We start from the raw sequence: 22953 nt of genomic DNA, 5'->3' as shown, positions 1-22953 counted from the left end.
TTGTTATAAACGGTATCGTTATAAGTAGACTCGACTGTATATATATATATATATATATATATATATATATATATATATATATATATATATATATATATATATATATATATATATATATATATATATATATATATATATATATATATATATATATATATTGGAAAGCTGACACGAACAACTTTAGCTTTACATAAGTTAAATACCCTCATAACTGTGGAAAACTGTGGACTACTACTACTACTACTACTACTACTACTACTTATTATTATTATTATTATTATTATTATTATTATTATTATTATTATTATTATGCTGCAGTTGTCTTGTTGCGATCATGCCAAAACCATTTCGTAATTACTTACTCTAACCTACACGCTGAGTTATGAATCGGACTAGCTATTGACGTACCCATGAGCGAAACCGTGTGTGAAACCACACCGTTCCCGGCAAAGAAACTTGTGATATGTGTTTTTGGAAGGTTTTCCTCGAAGTGAACCGGCTACGTTACCGCGAAGTCGGGGGGAAATCTGTTAGCATTAATAGCAACTTATTACAAAAAGCAGGGGGCAATTTCTAGAGCGTAATTCAGAGATCGTGCCGTTTCCAATTAAAGAGCCCGCGACGCTCCTGCGTTGCCGGCCGAGCTGCGCGTAACGATAGCAGCACGGCGGAACGAAAAGTAGATCGAGAAAGAGATCGACGCATCGCCGGGCCATCGGGTTTTTCTGGTCAATCTTGAGTCATCCCTCTCGGATGGTGATGACAACACGCTCAATGTGTGTAGGTGCGAGCTGCTTTCGCGTAGTGAGAGCGATGCGCGGAGGCCGCACATTCGGTAGAGCGGGAGGAGAGATGAGCGCTTGCTGACGTCACGGGCACGCGCGCCTCTTCCACCAATGGCAAAAGTTTGCGCCCGTGACGTCACGCACGGCGCGCCTTCTCGGTGGGCCGGTCGCCGCACCGAGCGAGCGCAACCGGCGTGTGCGGCCGTCAGTTGTGGAAAACGCTGCTGCCGGCGGGTCGTTTGTGGGCGCGCGCGCGCTGTGGTAGCGTTCTCCGTGCTGCCGGGACTTGTGGAGGATAACCGTATCCGCGCCGTGGCGGCACCATGCTCAAGCACGTGCACACGTCGACGACGACGCTGTCTCCGTTCCGCTGCATCAAGCCGCAAGCCAACGATGCTCTGAGCCTCAACAGCAGCATGAGCTTTGGTAGCGGTGGCGCCGAGCAACTGTCTTCGCGGTCGTCGAGCACAAGCAGCCTTCACGAGGCACTGCCGCCTAGGAAGGTCAGTTGTTGCGCCCCTTGGCTGTCCACTTCATTTGCGGCGTTTTCCAGCGGAGAAGCAAGCATATCAATCATTTGCTCCAGCTTAGTACAACACGAGCTTCGCGCATGCGATTTTTTCAGTGATTTCAGGTTGCAAACCCCGTTTTAATTAAGAGCAAACGCTTTTACTCCTGCTCTACCCCTGGAAATAGCCCCTCTGCATGCATTTTCCAGTTATGCGCGGCGGCTGGTTTTGCATGCAACGTTCCATTTTTTTTTTTCGTGTGTATTATGCAAACAGTAGGTGCTTTGAGCAACTTCCGAGCGGCACTCGAGGTGTTACAGGGCGAATGGGCGCTACTTTCGCAACAAACATCACTTTGAGTGCCCACTGAGAGCAACAGTAGGAGCTGCTATCCTTATCTCAAACCTTGAAGACGGTCGGGGCTCCTCTCTCGGATAGCGAAGCGCTGCTGTTGGCATCCGAGGGGAGGACGCGTGTTTGCCCTCCGGCGACCGTGTGCTTCTGGTCCCCATGTTTCCCCCGGAATTCGCTCGGGGGAGGGGACGACGGGCATGCGGCGCCGGCAAAGCCGCAGCTTTTGACGCCGCGAGGCGGGGGACGGGCTCCCAGTGCCGACAGAGCCCCTGCGGGGCTGGGGTTCTCTTCAAGGTCGACGGCTGCGGTTGGTGCCCCCCCCCCCCAAGTTCGTTGCCCGACGTGTAAAACACCAAGTAGTTCCGAAAGGAAGAGAATGCGGCGGAACATTTCTGGTTTCAGTCACCCAATGCGTACTCTACGTCGTCTTTCTCCGGTACCGCGAATGCTTTGCACCGCGGCAGGTAGTAGATGGGTAGAAGTTCTGTAGAACAGGGCTAAATCCTGGACCTGAGCATACAATGAAATATAGCTTTACTGTACCCCGTTTCATTTCGGTGCTTTTAAATGAGTAAAATTAAGACAAAAATGGAGATGTCCTTAGAAGTTGTTGTCTCTAGCCTTTACGTCATTTCCCTGCTGAGATTGCCCAACTGAAGTGACGCTAACTAGGTTCTAGTAGTAGTAGTAAAGAACGTTTCAGTGAGCCGGTGAAGTGGGAGTGATTCCGTATTCCAGGAAAGCATATGAAGAGCGGGCAGCTTTCGCTCTGGAGGCTGGTTGGGTGCACGAAATAAGGGAGCGCCCCGCCCCCGCCACTTCAATAACAAGGAACCTAATGGGGAGAGTGCGTTTGCCGATCGGAGCCCTGGAGAGATTCTTTTCCCTTTTAATTCGACTGTTAATCGACCAGATTTAGGGGAAATCCCCAAGGTGGAGTAAGTTTCTGCGAAGAAAAATTCGACATACATCTCAATGCAGCCGTACGGCTACAAAGGAAGGCCGTACAACTCTCTCAGAAACTTCGCAGTTGAAGAAAAATTCGTCCTCGTCCAGGATTCGAACCCGGGAACACCGCCTATCTAGGGCAGCCGCTCTACCAACTGAGCTAATCAGGAGGCTAGCCGTTTGTAGCGCGAGAGCGAATTGATCACCAATTCGAAGTGAAGAACAGGTGTTAATCGACCATATTTAGGGGAAATCCCCAAGGTGGAGTAAGTTTCTGCGAAGGAAAATTTGACATCCACCTCAATGTAGCCGCGCGGCTGCATTAAGGTGTATGTCGAATTTTTCTTCGCATTAATTCGATTGTGTTCGCTTCCTACTGTTGGAGCATCGCGGATGGGTCCTCAGCTCTCGTTGGAGTACAGCCTTTCAGTGCAGCGGCCTTAGCCCTGACCAACAAACGAATGAAATCTAATGAAAAGAGCAAGTAATATCTTCAGAATCTGGATGTAGCACAAAAGAACAACTTCGCCATGGAGTGGCGGCGAGTGAAAAAAAACATGCACCTTCATGACACCTACAAATCGAGATTTAGTGTATCACAACTACGAACGGCATCGTAATTTATAATAATGACGTTTTCATAGTCGTTACTTGTTATAAGCGACAAGAAAAAAAAATATTCCGTAGGTCTACTGTGCAGTGGTAGAGCCAACGCTATATGGATGAATAACGGGGCCAGGCGTACGATTTGACTTAAAAGAGCCATCTGCGCGGTGACATCACGCAATGCAAAACGTAATCGTTATGTCATATCCCTCATTTTGCCGGTCAAATCGCGTGCCGAGACTCGTCATTGGCCTACTGTGCTCGTTTGATGGCAATTCATTCACGAAAGTGCCCTCTGGTCACGAAAGTGCCTTCTGCTGAGCCGGAAGAAGGCAGTTGATTTACTCCGGGGAACAAGAGCCTTCAAGTATGTATGTTCAACTTCCCATCCTCGTGCAGGCCATACATTTTGTAAGCATAATAATACAATTCGCTTCGCGTCAACGGAATATAAATCTCGGCATGGCAGTCAGCAGTGTAACTGTCGCTTTCATGACCACCGTTATTTGCTTACCTTGAAGTTTTGATTTCCTTTTTCGTGATTCGATTTACCTCAGCCGGATGTTAGCGAGCAATGAATCCATCGAACAGTTCAAATCTGTCTTGGGCAGACTTCGGAGGGAAGAATCTCGAATTGTGATGGCGACACACCGATTCGGAGGAGATCTGAGCTCTTGTTTATCGCGTTGCCGCAGCTGACAGGGGCGACAGATTCCGCGAAACACTGTTCTCCTGCTCCGTGGTGGACGGTGAAGTAGACTGCTGCTGGAAGTCCCTTCCCCAGCTTAGGTCTCACCTATGCCGCTCGCGAGTGTAGTAAGGCGCGCGGCCACTTTCCGGTAAGGCGAATGCAACGCTGTGGGTGCGCCCGGCCTCGACGCACGCACGGCGTCGCTGCTTCTTCGGACACCAGCGGCCAGTGAGTTCATTCCCGCCCTCCCGCACTGCTCCAGTGTTATCGCGCCTCGACTGACACTGCGGAATGGATGATGGAGCCATGCTGTGAGGCATTTGTTTCTGTCCAAATTAAGCGCGCCGCCCTCTTGGCCAAGCGACGGAGCGGAAGCAGGGCGGGCCGGGCCCACGACTCGAGGGCGCTTGCGAAATGTGTGTTTCGGCCGGCGTTAAAGTTGTTCACGCCCAGAAGCGATCGGAAACAAAAGGACGACGCTGCTTGGGCGTTTATGCGGCAGCGCCGGCCGCCGCAGCAGCACTGCCTCGGTGGTTGCTGCCGTGCTGGCGCGACCCCTTTTCGCGCGCAAGTCGTTGGTGTGCAGCTGGACGTACACAGTTTATACTCGACTCGGCCGCTAATGTTTCGCGCGCCTTGTTTTTGCAAACTGTGTTTGCTTAGGCGGTCTGCGGGACATATTGTTTCGAATCGTTGCCAATGGCTTCCATGTGCCGCAATCCGGGTCCCACGTGCGGCGGGCTGCTGCCGGATGGGCCCTTGCACAACAGCCTGCGCTGATCCATTGCGGACACGGTTCGCAGCTTGGCAGTCCCCGCTCACCCGGGGCTGCTTGCTTTTGTTGCACGATTAGGGAACGCTGGGCCTTCTGTCTCGTTTTATTCCCTACCCGGAAATACGCCGAACTCGACCAGGTCGATGTCGAAGTGTGTGTGTGTGTTTTTTTTTTTTTTTTGTTATTCCTCGCAACTCCATTTCCCGTTTTCTAGAGCCTTGCGGGTGATGTCAGTTGGGACCGCTGTTTCATACCGTTACTTTCGGTCTTGGTGTACAGCGTGCTAACAAGCGTCTAAGTAAGCGTATCCTAAACATGTGGTTAATTGCGGACACAGGCAGCCAAATGCTGCAGCAAGTTTTAAGTGCGAATGCACTTTATAAGCGACCCCAAACCATCCACCGCCGGCGGCGTCGGCGTCCGCAGTGCTCCTCTATATTTAAAAAAGAAACAGCATCCGGCGCCAGGTTTCGATCCGAGGACTTTGCGGGCCGCAGCCCGACGCTCTACCAAATAAGCCACGGACGCGACGCTCATATCGGTGTCAGTAACGCGCCTTATATCTTTAACGCATTCAAACTACGTCGTCAGCGGCGTGCGTTGGCGACTCAGCGGCGTTATAGCGGCTTGATAACTGCGTGGTGTACACGTGATACTACAAACCCGATGGAAGAGATGGAAGAGAAGGCGGCGAGGCGGTGGGCTGCGGGGGCCGAGCGCAAGCGCCGCAAGCGGGCCGACAACCGTGCATTCGCACTTTCACATTCTCCCCCTCGGGGAAATGCGGGGGAATTTTTTCGCGATGCCTCGTAGGAAAACGTTCCTCGCTTTCAGACATACTCAGGCGTTTTACCATGGTCCGAAAATCGCCATTTACCCCTGTCGTGTTTAACCGATAAGCCAACAACAGAGGGGTAGGTAGTTTTTCTATAGAGAAACAAAGGGCACCGGCTTACAAACGAGATGTTGATGACCAGACGCCTAGTTCACACTGACCGTCTTGTGGCATTTATTATCATTGTTATTAATATAGTGTCAGACAGCGCGTGGAGTAGACAATCGAAATCGTTATCTTGATTGTTTACATTTTTTTTCTGTTCCCCGCTGTACCCGCGCCTTTGTTAGCGATAGGTGGGGGCGGTCATTCCGCGGTTCTGTCTCGGAGGCTGCTCCCTGCACATTCTGGCCGCGCAGCTTATCAGCCGCCTTGTCGTCGGCGGAGGTCTCAATGGCCCCTTGTCCGGATATCTGCAGGCGTCGTGGAGCCACAAGCGAGGTAAATAAGTGGAGAGGGAGGCATTGAGGGAGTGCAGCGTGGCGGCCACGGCACCGCGCTGAGCGAAAGAACAGACCCCGCCGTGCGACCAGTGGTTACAGGCAGTTATGTCGAGGCCGTATTTTACTGCTGTGAAGATTCGAATGCGTTCCGCTGCTGAGCTAAAAACCGGAAGGGGGGGGGGGGGGGGGCATTGCTGGTTGCGACGTTTACATTTCGGTATAAAGATGGAAAAACGCCGGTGTACCGATATTTCGATATAGATTTGAGAAGTTCTGGTGGTCCGCATTAGCCTAGATGCGTTTTACCCGCCTCAAGGGTCCTCAAGGGTCTTTGGGGTAACCTCGAAGACCCTCTAAGAACGGTTTCACCTATGTACTACTATCTCGAACCTTCGGGGTTCCTCTTCAAAACATACCAAAAAGTACGCTTTGCTGAGAGAAAGCGCGTAGCGGTGTGCTAGAGAGATGTTTGACGGTGGCCTGGATTTATACCTCAGCAGCGTCCCCCACCGACGTCATCTCGGCGGAAAAGCGTCATCTTCTGTCTCTGCAAAAATAGCCCACGAGCATATATGAGCGCAGTTTGTTTTGAATCTCGTCTGCTGTATCAACACTCCTCGCGCACGCAGTCTGCGGCAGTGGTGGCTTAAAAATGCGTCGTTTCCGTGTGGACGTTACGTAGTGCCTCCTCGTTGTATGGGACGTCGTGAGTCATGCTTGTTTGCGCTGGCGTCGCGCTTTTCACTCCGCGTGGAATGTCGTCGGAAAACGCTTCCTCGAGGTCCGTCAAGACCGGCTGCGTACTGCCTCGTCTCCATCAGGGCCGCGTGTTGACTTTCTGCCGAAATCCTGTTGGACTGCTGCCGCGAAGGCTCTTTTGAAACGAAACAAGTTATCTGTTAGCGTGCTTGTGGTCCGTCGAAATAAGTTTGAGCAGCAGTTGCAGTGAGGTAATATATGTTTATTATATAGTCGGTACCACTTGGTGCTATAACCAGAAAGGCTACACTAAGTAATGTGCAGCAGGAATTAATTCGATCGCCTCTTGAGGCAGCTCATATTCGTTGTATTAACTTCAAGTTTATTGTGCGTGACTGAAAGGTTTCCACGTGGGGATAACACGAATTTCAGTGGCACTTTTGTATAGGTTATTATCAACTTTCCGGGACATCGTATCGGATACATATGCCGCAGTGTAAACCTATGGATGCGTCTAAGTAAGCAAAAGTTATTAAGCGCTCCTCAACGTTTTCTGGTCGTGCACTTGACATATTGAAAGAAACCTCTTGCCGGAAGCGAAAAATTAGGCTCCATGTTTCAGAAACCTGGTATCTTGCACGTAACTTAATGGGTGACTGACCCGCCGCGGTGGCTCAGTGGCTAAGGCGTTGCGCTGCCGAGCACGAGGTCGCGGGTTCGATTACCGACCGCGGCGGCCGCTTTTCTGATGGAGGCGAAAAGCAAAAACGCCTGTGTGTACGAGATTTCGGCGCAGGATAAAGATCCCCAGGTGGTCAAAATTAATCCGGAGCCCTCCACTACGGCGCGCCTTGCGTGCCGTAGTGGAGGGCTTGCCTTGCGTCGGCGCGTTAAACCCGACAATGAAATCAATGGCTGACTGTTGACTGTTCTGTATTTGACTTCTTTCACAAAAAAAAAAAAAAATCGTCTTTGCCCGTACTGTTACTGAAGGTGACACGATTGTTTGCGATGTATCACGCGTAAAGAATGGTCCTGCAAGGCGTACCTCTTGTGCAGAATTTCTTAACGTGCGCGCCGCGCCCTGCAGCATTTTCTGGCAGCATCGGTAACGCGAATGAAACCTACCCAGTCTTGATTTCCTAGAAAGGGGGCGGCATAGTAGCGGCGTATAGTTGAGTTGGCAGCAGTGGTTCGCACGCGCGAATACTTGCATACGCTTATAGCTCAGGCCCGTGGGATAGCCACTGTTGGCTGGGGGAGCCTGACGTAAAAGACAACCATTTTACGCGGCCAGCGATCCGTTCATCCCGAGAGCGCTGTCGGGCGAACGTAACTTTCTCGCTAATATGACTGCGGCCCACCGCTTTGCTTCGTGGGCTCCGAACAGCTTCTGGTTTCTCCCGCTCGCCGACGATACGATCGGCTGCCGCAGACCGCTCGCGTTGCGGCCAGCGAGCGCGTAAAAGGCGACCCTGAAAGCTGTCGCGTGTGCGCACTCTGCACAAATGCCCCGGGGCTTCTACCGGGCGGTGATTTTTAATTGCGGCCGCTGTACTCCGATTATTACGTCTCGCTGTCCCCCCCCCCGATTCGCTATCGGGCGCCGAAATCCGTCCACGCATGTCGGAGTCAGCAAAGGCGTTCCGTGGGAAAAGCCTGGGCGGCGTTCTAATGGGGAGCGGTTTAGTGGTCCGCGTCTTGGACGCGTTCCACGTCGCGTTCGTCTGTCACCGCCTCGTACTTACGCGCATAGCGGCGCCAATGCGCCTGGACAAGTAATGCGTGGCCGGCATGACCGCAGTTTGTCCGCTGCTTTGTCGCGTGGGCTACGAGGAAGCGTCTTTTTTGTGCGTGGAGCGCGGGCCTCATTCAGCGCGAGAGCCATGAATGCCACTTCGTAATGAGCTCGGGGGCCGTGGCTTTCGGGTGTTCCCAAGGGCGCTGGAGATGCTGGCGCTGGCCGCGGCGAGCCATTGTAGGCGTTCTCCGAGGCTGTGTTCGTGGCCGAAAGCGATACTGCGTGGGAATCGTGCGCCTGACGAGGGTCCTTACATTTAGGCGTTGGAGGGATTTCATCTTCTGCCTGCGTGCACTCGCTGTTTCGCCAGGAGTGCTTGATTATCCGAGTACGGGTTACCGCGAACCGCCTTTCACGCGACTGTGTACATGGTGACCTTTCTGTAATGAGATATAACCAGCTCTCCACCTTTATTAGCCGGAAAAATCAAACTCATTGCCGCTGACCACACGTCATTTCTTCGAGCAATATGACTGATAGTTCAGCTGTGAGAGCGAAACGCCTGCGTGGGCGAGATTTCGGTGCACTTTAACTTAAGGGCAACTCTGAGGCCTTTTATTTTCGATCACGCAAAGCTGGTGCTTCTATTATGTTCCCGATCCTTTCATTTTTGCAGTGTGTAATTTCTCAAATTTCTAGGGAAGTGTTTTTTTTTTTTTTTTAACAGAGAAACAGTGGAAGCGAAATGTAAACGCTCATATTGGCGATATTTTTCGGCGCACTCCGCGGCTTCCTTGGTCGTATTGAGTTCATGGTTGTATTATGTTTCAAATGGCTTCCTCTGGAGTTGCGCGTCTCTTACGTTATTTTTCAAATTTTATGAACATTTCAAATTGAAAATGGCAAGGGTGAAACGTAAAACTCATTTCTGGGTAAGAAAAATTTGGCTCACGTAAAAGGCAGGCACACTCAGAGGATTTTTTGTTCATGTTAAGTTGACGGTTATGCATCACCTGGTGGCTCCTTTTTTTTTCTGCTGTATATATTTTTCTCGAACGTCTAAATTATATTGAAAAAAAAAAAAACTGCGAACCGAATACTCTGCAGTGGAAAGGAAGGGATGGTCTTGGGGTGCCGCCGATGATGTGGGATGTAACCAACCCGTGTGTGCGGTGGGAAGCTAAATTAAGTATGCATGGTATACGCCGTATCGTTGTCGGGTGACCTTCACTATACGGGCCACCATCACAGTGACCGTTGCCCACTTCTGCGGGACGCACATACTGCGGGTATACTATGCAAGCGAGTAAACAAAACGCCAGCATGTCGCACTGAAGATGTGGTGGCGCGGCAGCAATAGATCCTATAGTTTGCGGAAAGGCTTAAACTCTCCTTTAGTTGTGACCGCTTTTCGTCAAACGGGCCGCACACGTTTGGTGAGAAGCGGGTGACGCGATTCATTCAAGGGACAGGAATGGAGCTAGTTTACTGTGGCAGCGGCCTGCCTCTGTTGGTGTGGCGCTGCATGTATGTGGTTGCATGGGAAGACGGGGGCTGGAGAGTGGGTCTCGCGCTTTCGGGGAGGCTAGCGGCAGCGCGGGTCATCTGCAGAATTACTTGTTTCCGACCGAGCCTAATCTGTCGGAGCGCGCAATCTGGAAGCGGCGAACCTGTCTTCGCAGCCAGCGAACACACGCACCTGTCGCGAGGAGAGGACCGTTTCATCGCTCCTGCACGAGCGCGTAGGCAAACCGTCCTCCGAGAGGGAGGGAGAGAGGAGGCACGGATGCGCAAGAGCGACCGCGCGGGACGGAGCCGACAGAGCGTTTGCGTTGGCGCATTAGGCACTACAAGGCATTTGCGACCGTTGTTCTTCTGCCCGATCGCCCAAAGGTACACACCAATAAATATCGCTGGCCAGTATGTAGGACAGCGATGCACCCGGAGGGGTCCGCACTCACGGGCCTGGCTGCTTGGTTTGTTTGAACGAATATTTTTTTCTGGGTCACGGGGAAATAAAAAATCAGTTGAGCGAGCCATTTCTAAAAATGTGAACGAGCGAGCTCGTGTAGTGCCTGGCTACTGGCATAGGAAGCACGCGGCTTAACCGTTATAAAGTGGCTCACAGTCATTTTATCGCCCTTGCTGGGAAGTTGAACAGTCAGTTGGACCGTAACGGACGACTTTATGATATGATTTCTTGGGTTGTTTAGTAAAGTTTTTAAATAAATGACAGCACAAAGAGGAGGGCAATGAGGAAAAAAAACAGGAGGGACTTCGGTTGTGGCGCTTTTGGCTTAAGCACCTTCTCAAATGAGCTTCATTCAAAGTAGACATATATATATATATATATATATTAATATCGAGGTTTTAGCGACAAGACGCCTGTAGGGATTCCCCAATAGCCTGTCACTTATAGTACGGTCCCTCTCTTATTGACAAATTCTCCAAATCTCTCGGTGAACTTGATTGCAGAAGCAGCTACACGTTGCTTTCTGTGTCGTGTCGCGGGCTTCCGTGACAGCATGGTGCGCGTTGCCGGCCATGGCCGCAAGTACCAGCTCCCGAGTTGTGTGCGGACGGTCGGACGGTCCTCCCCCTCCGAAGGGGGTGGAAGGAAGAGGGCAATTTGGGGCGCTGGCTCGTCATAATTGAGGCAACGCAGCGGCGCGCGCGACACGCGGCCAAACTGTTTCCGTGCTGGCTGGCTGCGGCGGCAGAAACGCGCCAGCGGCGACCAGGACATTGGCCCTGCCGGCGATACGCGGCCGACAAGAGGAGCGGCCCCCGGATGAGCCGTTCCTCCTCCTCGCCCAGGGCTTTGTCTCATCGCGCGCTGTTATAAGAGGCCTTCCTGCCTTCGAGTAACTGGATGCAACAGGATTGGCGACGACGCCATGCTTCCTTGCTTCTTCTTCCCCAGCAGGCGCCGTCCTCGTCGACGCTGCCACTGGAGACTGCAGTACCCCCGTCTTCGGCGCAAAAACATTGTCTTCGTTTCGGTGCTGCGGACGCTGGCTTAGTTTCTCAGGCCGGTGGCTGCAAAGTAATGATAAAAGAAAGAAGCGGTGCGCGTATAGTAGTTGCTTTGCGCACAGAGCAGTAGGATGCGCCCAAGAAAAATATCCAGGGAAGGTAATTGCCATTGTTTGGCAGGCGGAAACCGGTGTGCGTGAAACTGGGCGCAGCTTCGCTAAATTCACCACCCCGGACGCGCACTAAACGGTGCTCACACATTTTAGCGCCTTGAATTGCAGGCAAAACGCAGGAACAGTGAAGAAATAACGCAGAGCTGCATTGATGCGAACGTTTAGGCTGTTCAGAGTTTAGACAGGAACTTTCTGATTCTTCGTGAGCACGCTTTTCTTTTTCGACTTTCAAGCACGAAGACGAAATCGTTCCTTAATTGTGTGTAGGTTGTAAGTAGTTGTGATTTGTGATTGTTTACGAAAAACGCCTAGATCGCTAGGGCCCGCTGAAAGGCACGCAGATCGCGCTGGTGTTGCTTTCCTGGGTATGCTTCAGTTTTCGGCTTCTCGTCTTCTTGCGCCGCATTAAACGGCCTGTGGCCAACACGAAGATGGGCAAATGTAGGCGTGATGACAAAAAAAAAAAATGGCAGCGTAAACGGAACTAGAAATGGAACTTCTTGTGAAACCCATCGGGATGAGAATCAGCTTTTTACGCTTCCGGCTGTTTAGTTTTTCTTTTTCTTTTTCTTCCTCCATGTTTTTTTGACCTCGTTGGCCTCGTAAGCCTCGTCTCATTAATAGGGTTCTCGCAGTACGGGGACTCGAAATGACATCCAAGTTGCGTCGCGAGTGACATCCGATTTGCGCCCCGGCCGTCATTCGATTTGAGCCATGAGTTGCACCTTGATTATTTCCTAAATGAAACTGCAACTCACGGCTGAAATGGAATTTCGCTTGATTTTGGCTTGATGGTGGTATGCGCATAGATGGACGCGGACGGCGGACATTGGGAGCTCGTCCTAAGGTACTCCGCACCGTTACAGGCGCGGGAGTAAGCCGTTTGACTCTCGGGTACTAACTCACGGTCGTAGCCCAATGGGTAAGACGACTGACACTAACTCTGTCTGGTCTACCAGACACAGGCTCGAATCCTGCCGGTTCCTGTGTGATTTTTTGCGATTGTAAATGCTATGCGCACGGACGCGGACGGACATTGCGCGGTCCTAAGGTACTCCGCACCTAAGATAGACGTGCAAACGTTGAAGACCTACGTTGGTCTGCTTTGCAACAGTGCACCTGAATGGCCAATCCCAGCTGCGTTCGAGGGAGCGAATCTAGCTGGGAAACACTGCTTGTGCTGTGAGCCTACGCAGTAGAAAACGTCAAGCTCGCATCGCGTAATGTAACAGCACAAAACGCGATAGTCAATCGTATGATGGACGTTGTCGTTGACCCACTGTGCAGCGTTGGTCGCTTAGTTTGATCATTCAGCTGCAAAAAACGGCTCTTCGTAAGACTGCGGAAAACTCGGTGTTGGCGCCTCGCGGAGAGAGGTGGGAACGTTTCCTTTCGTACATGCGTGGATATATATGTGCCTGTCAGCACGGTGTTACGCGTTGAATGATAACGCCGCATATGGTGATCATGTGTTTATACAGCCAGTGCCTCTTCAGGAGGTACTGCACAGCACGCTGGTATGCCGCCGCCGCGGTAGCAGCGCGCGGCGCAATTTGCGCCATTTATCGGCCCAGCCGCCGCATAATCGGCGCGGTCGACAACCGACAGCGTGGCCGCCCATTGATATCGGAGAGTCGAGCGCGTTCCCCCGCTGTGCCCGGAGAGAGAACGCGCGTCGGGCGCACTTTCATCGTGCTGCTTGCCGAAACAAGCCGTGCTAGCAGCGCGTGCCACAGTACACAACGGTCGTTTATAAGACGATCATCTCGTGCCGCCTGCAGCAGCTCTCCTGGGAAGCGCAGTTTGCACCGCGTCCGTGCTTCTGCAAATAGCCCTTGCCGTGTCACGAGGAGAGGCAGGCCGGCCGATGCGCGCGGCCGCCGCCCGCGGGCGTGACGCCCGTGCTCGCCATCGCGCCGCTGGCGCCTTGGCGTGGTCCGCCGACGTCTGTGTCGCCTGGTACGGTGCTGATCTAGTTTGCGCGCGTGTCGCGAGGACAGCCCCCTCGGAGCGCCGCGACACCAGCGTGGCGCTCGATTCGGATGTGGGACGCGAAAAGCACAGAGCGCCGTCCCATAGCTGCGCCACCGTGTGATTGCGACAGGTGGAAGACTCTGAGGCGACCGTGATTTTCATACACCGCCGCCGCCACGGATCGGTAGAGCTCAGCGGGTGGGCGTTGCTCGTGCCGAGCTCTCGGCTTGCGTACCGAGCAGCAGCCGGGTCAGCGGCCCTTCTTCGCGCCCCTCTTTCCGACACGACGTGGTCGCCCAGGCTGTCCGCCTGGCGTCGACCGACGGCCAGCGCGCACACATGAGGTCACGCGCGCGGTCGACCTTCGTGGCTCGATGGCTACTGCGGCGGCGCTAATGTGCACCGACTCGGTCGGCCCGCGCCGTCATTAATTACCGCGTCGGCTTCGGCGCTTTGTGCCGGCGCGACGCCAGCCGGGAGTCGGCAGCCGGCCGCCGATCGGATCCACGTTTCGCATCCTTCGGCTGCCGTACTCATCGATCACGCGACACTGCCGGGACAGCAACATCCTGCCGGGATTCCTGTTTCGCGGCAAGTTCCGATGCTTTCGCCGGCCCCTTCTCACGTCTCTAGCTGGGAACGAAATGCGAACTTGCTGTTTTTCTCCGGCGAAGCTGAAAAATACGATCCAAGTTGCTCCACCTATACGCGTGGATACTGGCACGTATCGCCGAGCCCTCTCGTCAATCATCCTAACATTCGACGGTTTTTCAGTGTCCGTTACCGCATAGCCCGAATCTGCATGTATGTGGTTCGTTTATCGAATTCGATCTCACGTCCCGGCTTTCCCAAGGACGTGTACGTTGCCTTCAGGCCAATATGTAGCGAATGTTCCTACGCAGTGAAGAAACAGTGAAAGAGAAAATAAACAGCTGACGTCTTAGAAGAGCGGACAGTGAACGCGAGGGTACTTGCTGCGGCTCTGTTCCGGTGTTCTCTTTGCTAACCGAGCGGCGACGAGCTCCCACGGTCCAGCGTGCGTGCCTTCGTGCGGCATCTTGATTGCGCAGCGCCCTGCCGGCCCTCGCCGCGTTGCCCCTGGGCAAGGAGTTTATCGCGGGCGGGCGAAAATTTCCCATGGCCGGTGGGGGAAAGGCCTACTTCCATGTTGCGGCCGATGTTGAGTCGGTGCTCGCGACTGGACGCAGCGCAGCCGGAGGAGCGCTTCCTGTCGCCGAGCCGTTTTGAATGGCGCCGGCTTTGGTGCATTCCTAGTTTTATCTCGGACGGGTATCCATTCCGCCGTTTGCTCCGGCGGATACTCCCTTGTGCCGCGCCTCTGTATAAGTGCTTTTATCAGATTGTTTTACTCGTTTCTCAGTCATGCATGGAGCCGCGGAACAAATTACACGCTTTATTATTTTGTTACGTGTGAATGTTAAAGGTTGTAACATTTTGCTTTGGAGCAATTATTAATTCCGAGACACTTCTTTCATACATGAAGTCTTACTTTTATTACTTTTACCTGCGTACTATTATTTAATGTATGTATTGGTTGCCGTAAAAAGCGTGCACCCGGATCGATAAGCGATGATCCCGGCGGCATTTCAGTGTGACATATAAAGGCAAAATTCGCAGACCGAAGAAAACTTGGAATATTACTCTGAGAAAGATGTTTTCTCTACGTGCCTAGAAAAATTTCTGTCGTCTCGTACATTTCGTTTTTTTTTTTGTCACTTTCGCTTCTTTTCAGCAAAAAATTTCTCACACGTCTAGAACATGTTCACATGAACGTCCAACGCTTTGTTCGAGCCGGCTCTATCATCTAATGCGGACACAACGTTTTCAACGGTTTTTGTGGACATGTTTTCGTACAGTTAGTCTGATAAGTTCACAGATAGGGCCTCCACCCCGTGAAAGGTATCCTTAGCCTAGGATGCCTTGGTGCTGGCTGGACGTCCGGGCCTACTCCACCTGTCGGCCGAGAGCTCGCAGCTGGTCAGCTGCTACATCCGCCGCTACTCGGTAGGATTGCGATGAGGGGCAGGAGAAATGTGGCATAGTGTCACGGGACCAGTGGACATTGCCCCATGGCGGCATAGCTCGGCATCGAAGACGACGTGGAAGAGGGCACGTGCAGACTCGGCGGACTCGGCCATGGCCGCTTGTAAATGCTGTGAATAGAGTAAATGGGGTAAATACTGTACCCCATTACAATATTAAAGCAGGTTGCAAGTGCAGGAAAGCCCGCTGTAGTGACTCCCTCGCATAAAGTCCGTTTGAACATTTTCTGAATGCTGTTTTCGCTGCTTGCATGCCAGGTTTCTCAAGATACGCTTGAGTGAATGCTCGGTCAAGAGAGTTAACAAGAATTAACTACATTGAGAATTAACGATGTCGGACCGAGGCGAAAAGCAAAAACGCCCGTGTGTACGAGATTTCGGCGCACGTTAAAGATCCCCAGGTGGTCGAAATTAATCCGGAGCCCTCCACTACGGCGCGCCTCATCGCCTGCGTTGCGTCGGCGCGTTAAACCCTACAATCATAATCATAACGATGTCGGACCGTGAAGCTGCGAGAAGCAATACTTGGGCAAGTATGGTTCGTTTTTAAGATTACCGGGACGTCAAGGAACAATACGGCGAGCATTGCTTGTGCAGCGAGCGATGCGTGGAATTAAATCTGGATAAACTTTGGTTGTTAAATAGTGCAATATTCGGGTTTGCGTTAGACTTTACTACTGCGCACAATCAGTACTTGTCATCACTTCGGCGCGATTTTGTACTTGCGCGCGCGCACACACACACGCACACACACAGACAGACACATACACGCACGCATGCACACACGCGCGCGGGCGCGGAGCTTTTGTTTGTCCCAGTGCGTGCTTTAGGCAAAATTGTGTGCTTCAAGTGTATGCTTTCATGGTGGGCTCTAGAAGTTCGCACTTCGTCCCATTCATCCTATCAAGAATGGGAAAAAAAGTAAGTCGACTGTGGGTGATACTAATGCACCACTGTAAACTCTGCTGCAGTCTGTAGTGTGAAATATCTTTTGCTGCTGCTACTGGTGTTGCAGCACTTGAGCGAGAAGTTCATTCCTTCTGCCCGTATTAGATAAGGGCGAGATGGCGGTAGCAAAGCGAGGGCTGTCCGCATAACTTTACTTGCCCCCCACAAACGTTGGAAGATTTTGAGATGTGCGTGCCGCGCTTATGTAGGGTGGAGCCCGCCGCGGAAAAAGAAGACGAGCAGAGCCTGTGGGAGGGGGTTGTAGTCGCGGGATAAGCGGAACCGAGCGAAGGAGATTCACGACCGGAAACGTGCTGTGTGTAACCCGGTGAAGGGGGACGCGGTCCACCGAGGCCCCCCCATCGAGCGCAGCGGCGGACGTGGCCCGAAGGGCATCCAAGCGTCGCTTTGTGGCAGCGCCCGCGGCATCGGAAATGAACGAGAGGAGGAAGATAAATGGCAAGAAAAAGCAAGATGCACCCACTGGAGATGGCGCCGAGGCCGTTGCCTCGTCCTTGTTTCCTGTGATTGTTAAGCTCAGTGTTTATTCGTGCGCAAATTTAGAACAATAATTTAAATGCAGTATCGGAATTATGGCCATAGCAAGCTGCCCTAACTGAGCCCCCTTATACACGTAATTTGCCGCGCCAGGCTGTTCCTAAAAATTGATTGCCGTGGAGGTTGCGGGGGAAACTACCGGGAGGTCAAAACCTGGCGTATTTTTATTTGCTGTACCGTAGATAACAGCGCCTTCAAAGCACGACTTAGCGGTTGGCACTGGGGCCTGTCATCATTCAATCAGAGACTACATTAAGACAGCGCTTTCCGAGCCCCCAGTGACAGCGAAAACAACCCGGTCTGGACTCAGGAGTGCGGTGCATACATTATAATTGAGTGTGCCGCGAAAAGAGAGAGAGAGAGAGAGAGCGTCAAACAAACCCGCTAGCGTAATCTTGACAGCGTTTGAAGAAGTTCTCGGTGCGACCCCGTGAGCCGCGCGCGCCGTTCCCAGGCGGGAGGCCCGAACGCGGTGTTCAAAGGCTTGCGCGCACGCTCGGGCTGCGGCAGCTGCTCCGAAACTGGTTTCGCAACGCCGATGCCGTCGGCCGCTGTCGCCGGCGAAAGTGACACGCCAGTTTTTCCCACTGGGTGGCGCTTGTTTTTGTCCGCTTGTGTTGTTCGTCGCTGCGGGTAATGGGCTCCGTCGCCAAGGCCGTTCTCCGCCGGGGAGGCCCCCCTCCCTCCCCACCTGGCCGATCTCACGGGAAAGAACGCCGCGCCCCTCGGAGCTCTCCTGGTCGGAGGGGCGAGCAGGATCTGCGGAGGAAGCGCTCGCATCCGCCTGGCGTGCCGTTGCGGCGCTCTTCTAATCGGCCCGGTAGTGGCGGCAATTCTTCTTCGTTCCCCCCGCCTCCTTTCTCGCCGGAGTACGAGAATGAACGTCCCATTGAAGGCTCGCCGTCATCTGATCGAGCCGCTAATAGGCCTCGCGCTGCTCGCTCTGCGTGCCCCCAGCGTGGGCCCTCGTGCGCGCCGTGGGCGCTCCTCTACGGCGCCGGAATTTCGGCCAGTGTGTTTGGAGACGCGCCTAGGTAGTGGATCATGGGCCTCTCGTAGTAGCGTGGATCTCGGTTCGTACGCAGCCTCTTGCGGTGGTCTCGCGAGTGAAAATCGCGCATAGGTGCCGGCTGCAATCTAGGCCCATTCTTTCCGAACCGGTGTATCACAGTGAGAGCGCTAATGAGCGAAAACTCGCCCACGGGGGCTGCAGCGTGCTCTCTCACCCTGCTGCTCCCCGGATGCTCTGGCGAGCCGGACTACGGAAATTGTGTGTCGCTGATCCCTCACGCTGCGCGATTTTTTGTAACTCTATTATTATTATTATTATTATTATTATTATTATTATTATTATTATTATTATTATTATTATTATTATTATTATTATATGAGTATTTGCTTGTGTATTTTCAATTTTTCGCGTGCCTTCAACGTTTTGCTGGCCGGGTGTCATGGCTTCTAACACTAGGCTTCCTTTTTTTTTTGCTGTTTTGCTTTCTGGGATCTCTCTAACTATTTTTACCTTATTGTTTCTTTCATATATATGGTCTTCTGTGTTGTATTGTCTTGATTTTAGTTTGTTTTTATGAATGCTTGTATATGGTGTACCAGTACCAAGACCCTAGGGTTGTTCCTGGGCACCAAAAATAAAGGTTGATTGATTGATTGATTGATTGATTATTATTATTATAGTGGATGGCTCTGATCTCATTTTGAGGACGGGGATATTTACCGGGCGCTGAAATACCGACGCATGCATCCACGCAAGAAACTACCGCCTCGGCCGTTTTTTTTTTTTTAAGTAATTGCGTCGGTTAAGGTTGTGTTGATCAAACTTGGGAGCCCCCTCGTCACTGCTAATTGTTAATTATACACGTTATCATTCGGCTCCCTGGTGCCCCTGACATTTCTCCTCGGCCCGAGGGGCGAGCGCAATTTCCGCCGCTCGATGAAAAGAGCGTGTGTTTGCTCCGCGTTGCGGTCCCGATGGAAGTCGTCGCGCAGGAAGGATGGATACACTCCGTAAGCCGTTGCTCACCGCAGCGGCCGTGGTCTCGTTACACTGCCCGCGGCGAGGGAATCGCGCGGTGCTCCAGTTGGTGGAGGGCGAGGGCGTGCTCCACTTGGCCGGCGCGCGTCCGAGGCCAGTCGCACCGCGCGGCCTGTTAGCGTGTCGCAGTCGATCAGGGCGCGCCGCCTTCTCGGCCTGTTGTGGCGTTCTGTTGGACGCCCGCGCAAGAGCCAGCGTGGGAGACGCGTGTGACTCGGCTTGCTGGCGCATTCGTGCGAAAACGCGGATGAATATGTTTACCGGACGGAGAAAAAGTGCCGGCGATCGCAGTGCCGGCGGTTGCCTGCCAGACGCGGGAATTTCGGCACACGAGAAATCGAACCTTGGTTTGCAGGATGTCCTTACGATGATTCGACAAAAAACCCCAACGCTAACAGCAAGTGCTTACAATGGCCTACTTGCACGAACTTGCATTCGCGGAAAATATTTTCTGGTGCTTTTCACACAAGATGCGAGTGTCCTGGAACGATGGAAACCGAAAACATGCCTACTGTGGAGATACGCAGCACTGTAGCTTACGTATTTACGTATGTTAAGGGACGAGAGTTGTACAAAAGAAAGAAAGATAAGCAACATGAGCCAAACGCACTGCGTGCCAACCTGCAGTTTTTGCTGTAGTTTTTACCCGTAATGAGCGCTTGCTGCAATATCAAGTGTTTAATCAGTCACTCTGTGACAAGAGAGGGGATAATGGATCGGTGAATAGAAATCACCCGGCCCAGCTCCCCGAAGAGTATGATTAAGAGGTTTCATCCATACGGCAACAATGACATCCTGGGCTTCTTTTTATTCCCCGTTGCCGGTACACTGTATTCTGACAGCTAATGCTAGTAGCACTACGCTTGACTGCGTGGGAATGGAGCGCGTTAAGAGACGCGAGGAAACCTGTCGCTCAGCCACAACAGACGAGACGTGCGTGGTTCTGTCGGTTGCGGGTCGGCTGGCTGGATGGCCCTGACCTGCCATACGGAAATACGCAGCGGCGCGCACGAAGGCCCGAAAATTCGCGCGCGATCTTCGCCATTGCGCCACTCGCTCGGACAGCTGAACCGGCGGATGGGTCACGAACCTTCTTCCGCCCGTGCGGGAGTCCGACGTCGTGACGTCGCTTTCACGGGGAGCCCCCACCGCTCGATTCGCGGTGCGTGGGGACCGTTTGGGACCGGAGGACGACCTTGGGCCGCATTTGCCTCCACTCTTGTCTTTGTTTGCACGACCGCAATTCCCGGCCGCATCTCTTCTGTGTGGCGTACGCAAGCTTCCGCGCCTCGACTTCCGCGTCCACATCCTGCGGACGACTTTCGGAGTTGCCTCCCCCTTGATGCAATAGCGCTGGCGCCGTGGCGCAGCTTCATTCCTATGGCATAGGAATGAAGCTATGCCGAACAGGAGCCATTTAACTGTGCCTCCCGATATATTAATCAAATTGAAGGTTTGCGTCAGCCTGCGTGATTTTCGTTCTTATGCGAATTGAAAATTCTTCTGCGCGCTCTAGCATCTTGATTTTTATGCTTCGCCTAACCTTTCGTCGAAGTAGCACAGTTACAGTGTCCGCAAAGGTGAATAAAAACGAGAGTGAAAGAAATGGAGGGAGAAGGGGATTAGATAACAGTAGACCTAGATTAAGACCGACTGTTCTTGCTGCAGAGTAAGTTTCTTCGTCACAGGCACGTCCCAGTTGGCCCAACTTTGTCCTTTTTGTCGCTCTTTCGCTTCGTCTCCGGCGCGGACAGAATGGTTTGCTCGTAAAGTGAGAAACCGTTTCTGAGCAAATGGAATCGTCTTCACATTCGCGGCGTTGCCGTCGTCTTTGGCTGGGAGGACGTCGCCTTCTTCCGCAAAGTAACTAACCGCTGAGCAAATCGATTCAACCCGGCGCGAAGAACAGTTCCGCGAAAGTAGGTTTCCAGATAGCCGGCCAGTGTGATGACGCCGGCGGAAGCTAGCGCGGAATGGTCTCGCTTTTCTGCGTCCCGCCAAAGCGCCGCTCGCTTTTTTCGACGTCCGTCTTTGTTCTTTTACTTCTTAAAGTTTTTGTCCCCCTCTTCAGATAGAGCTGACCCGAGCGTGGCGCAACGAGGGAAGTGTCAAAAGCGTGCTAATATCGCTGCTAGATGGGTGGGCGCATAGTCGTTGACCTGGTTGGCGCGGCTAAGCGGTTGTGCCCGTTCTGGCGCCGCATGCCGAGGCGCTCCCATTGTCGTGCCAGCGTTGTCCCTTTGCGCCGACTAATTGGTCGTTTCGTCCCCGCAACGTTTCCGTCCGCCATCTTGCCTGATGTTCTCGAAAGCGCCGTCTCCGGTTGGGCGCATGCGCACCGTGACGCGTCAATTGCCACAATTTAGACGGGCACTCCTTGGTCACTGCCCCGGTAAACATGTGTCGCCGCAGGTGCAACCCTTTGCCAGCCCTCCTGCGTGATGGTCCAGCGGCTGCGGCATGTCTCTGCAGTTTGAGACGTTTGGGAAAGTTGTTTGTGAGGGGGGATGTAGAAGTGGTCAGCCGGCAGTGCACGAAAGCCGGAAACGGGGGAGGAACGCGCCAGAAAAAAATTAAAATGATAGCCTTACCAGCTATGACCGGAAGCATTGCGAAACTTGTACGTGTATCTCACCATGGTCGCTCCTCGATCGAGCGTGGCATGTAACACACGACAAGTTTTGTGCGTGCAGTTAAAAAAAAACAGATTAAAAAACTTTCAGGCTGCGGGGTGTCATTGGCGGAAAGACGTCTCAATAGTGAGCTGCATATGCTGTCTTTTTAAGAGCATGTGTTGTTACCTCCAAAGGCGCTTGTTTTTGTTATTAGGCGTATGTTCCTATCGCATCCCTCCACACAATACTACTGAGTGATTAAAAGTAACAGTTGGAACTATTTACGCTTGGTTGACCTATGGTGCGTGTCTTGGTCGTAATCTTACCTGTAGCCAGCAGCATGCAGGCCATATGAGCGAAAGTGCACTAACTAAGCACAGCGCACTAACCCAAGGGTTCAAACCTATAGGCTGCTGTTAGTATGGGCTTACTGTAAATGCGCTCGCAACGCCGTCTTGTGCTCTTCTGGCGTTTGTCGTGGTTTGTCTAAATTTTAGTGTGTGAAAGATTGCAACACAAGGCGTTTCACTGGGCCCTATATCAATCTACAATTGAGAGCATCTTGTTGCAAATTGTTTGATGAACATTGACGTGATGTTTCACAGCACAATCGTGACCGTAACCGTAAGCCACGGGAAGAAAAGGCTAGGAATCCGGGTGCGTCTGCGACTCTCAGCTGCTGTTAGGAGCGCGTTTTGGTGCTAGGCCACTGTGAACAGGCGTTCAGCGACGAAATTTGGGCTGGGTTATTTTTTCGTACACCGACCCCGGTGCTCGAGGGATGAACTCGCTAGAAAGTGAGTTGAGCGCACTCACCGCATCCCCCCCCCCTCCTCCTCCTCCCTTACTCCTCTTCGGAGGTACTCACTTCCCGTGCCGTGCACTGAGGCACGGTTGACGTGCACGCAGTGGAGGAATAAGCTGCTGCGCCTTTATGGCGCCCGAGGTCGTAATCGCTCAGGCGCAGCTTTTCTTGGTCTTCCGTCGGCAGTGCTTTTCTGGCGGTGCGTGCGCGGGGCTCCTTGTTCCAGCCTGGTCTCGGTGCTGTCCGCGCCACGGGGTTCCTCTCGCTCAGGGCCGCCGGGAGCTGTGGACTGTGCGCGGAGGAGGACGTCGCGCGAGTTGCGGTCGGGCAGAGCCCAGCTCGGCGAATGTGTGTCCGCAGGCAGTAATGCGTCGATAATGGCGCCAGGAGGACCCACCTGATGCT

At 52.8% G+C, this 22953-nt stretch overlaps 1 protein-coding gene across 3 annotated transcripts in view; it reads left to right on the top strand.

The window, feature by feature from the left end:
* The first annotated feature begins 975 nt into the window (after positions 1–975).
* Positions 976–22953, top strand: part of Rau (RA domain-containing protein rau) — a 77508-nt gene continuing 55530 nt past the window's right edge. Inside the window, exon 1 of one of the 3 annotated variants that reach the window (XM_077687505.1) lies at positions 976–1288. In XM_077687505.1, the coding sequence (XP_077543631.1) occupies positions 1109–1288 (180 nt within the window). In that variant the 5' untranslated portion in view covers positions 976–1108. Of the gene's footprint in view, positions 1289–16407; positions 16494–22953 lie in introns of those variants that run through there. The other 2 variants (XM_077687506.1, XM_077687507.1) reach the window with 2 other exon arrangements.

This window comes from Haemaphysalis longicornis, unplaced genomic scaffold, assembly GCF_048455015.1.
Source record: "Haemaphysalis longicornis isolate Haplotype H1 unplaced genomic scaffold, Haemaphysalis longicornis Haplotype H1 scaffold_1, whole genome shotgun sequence".
Lineage (NCBI taxonomy): Eukaryota > Metazoa > Arthropoda > Arachnida > Ixodida > Ixodidae > Haemaphysalis > Haemaphysalis longicornis.
The sequence above is the reverse complement of the archived record's forward strand: the minus strand, read 5'-3'. Positions and strand labels throughout refer to the sequence as shown.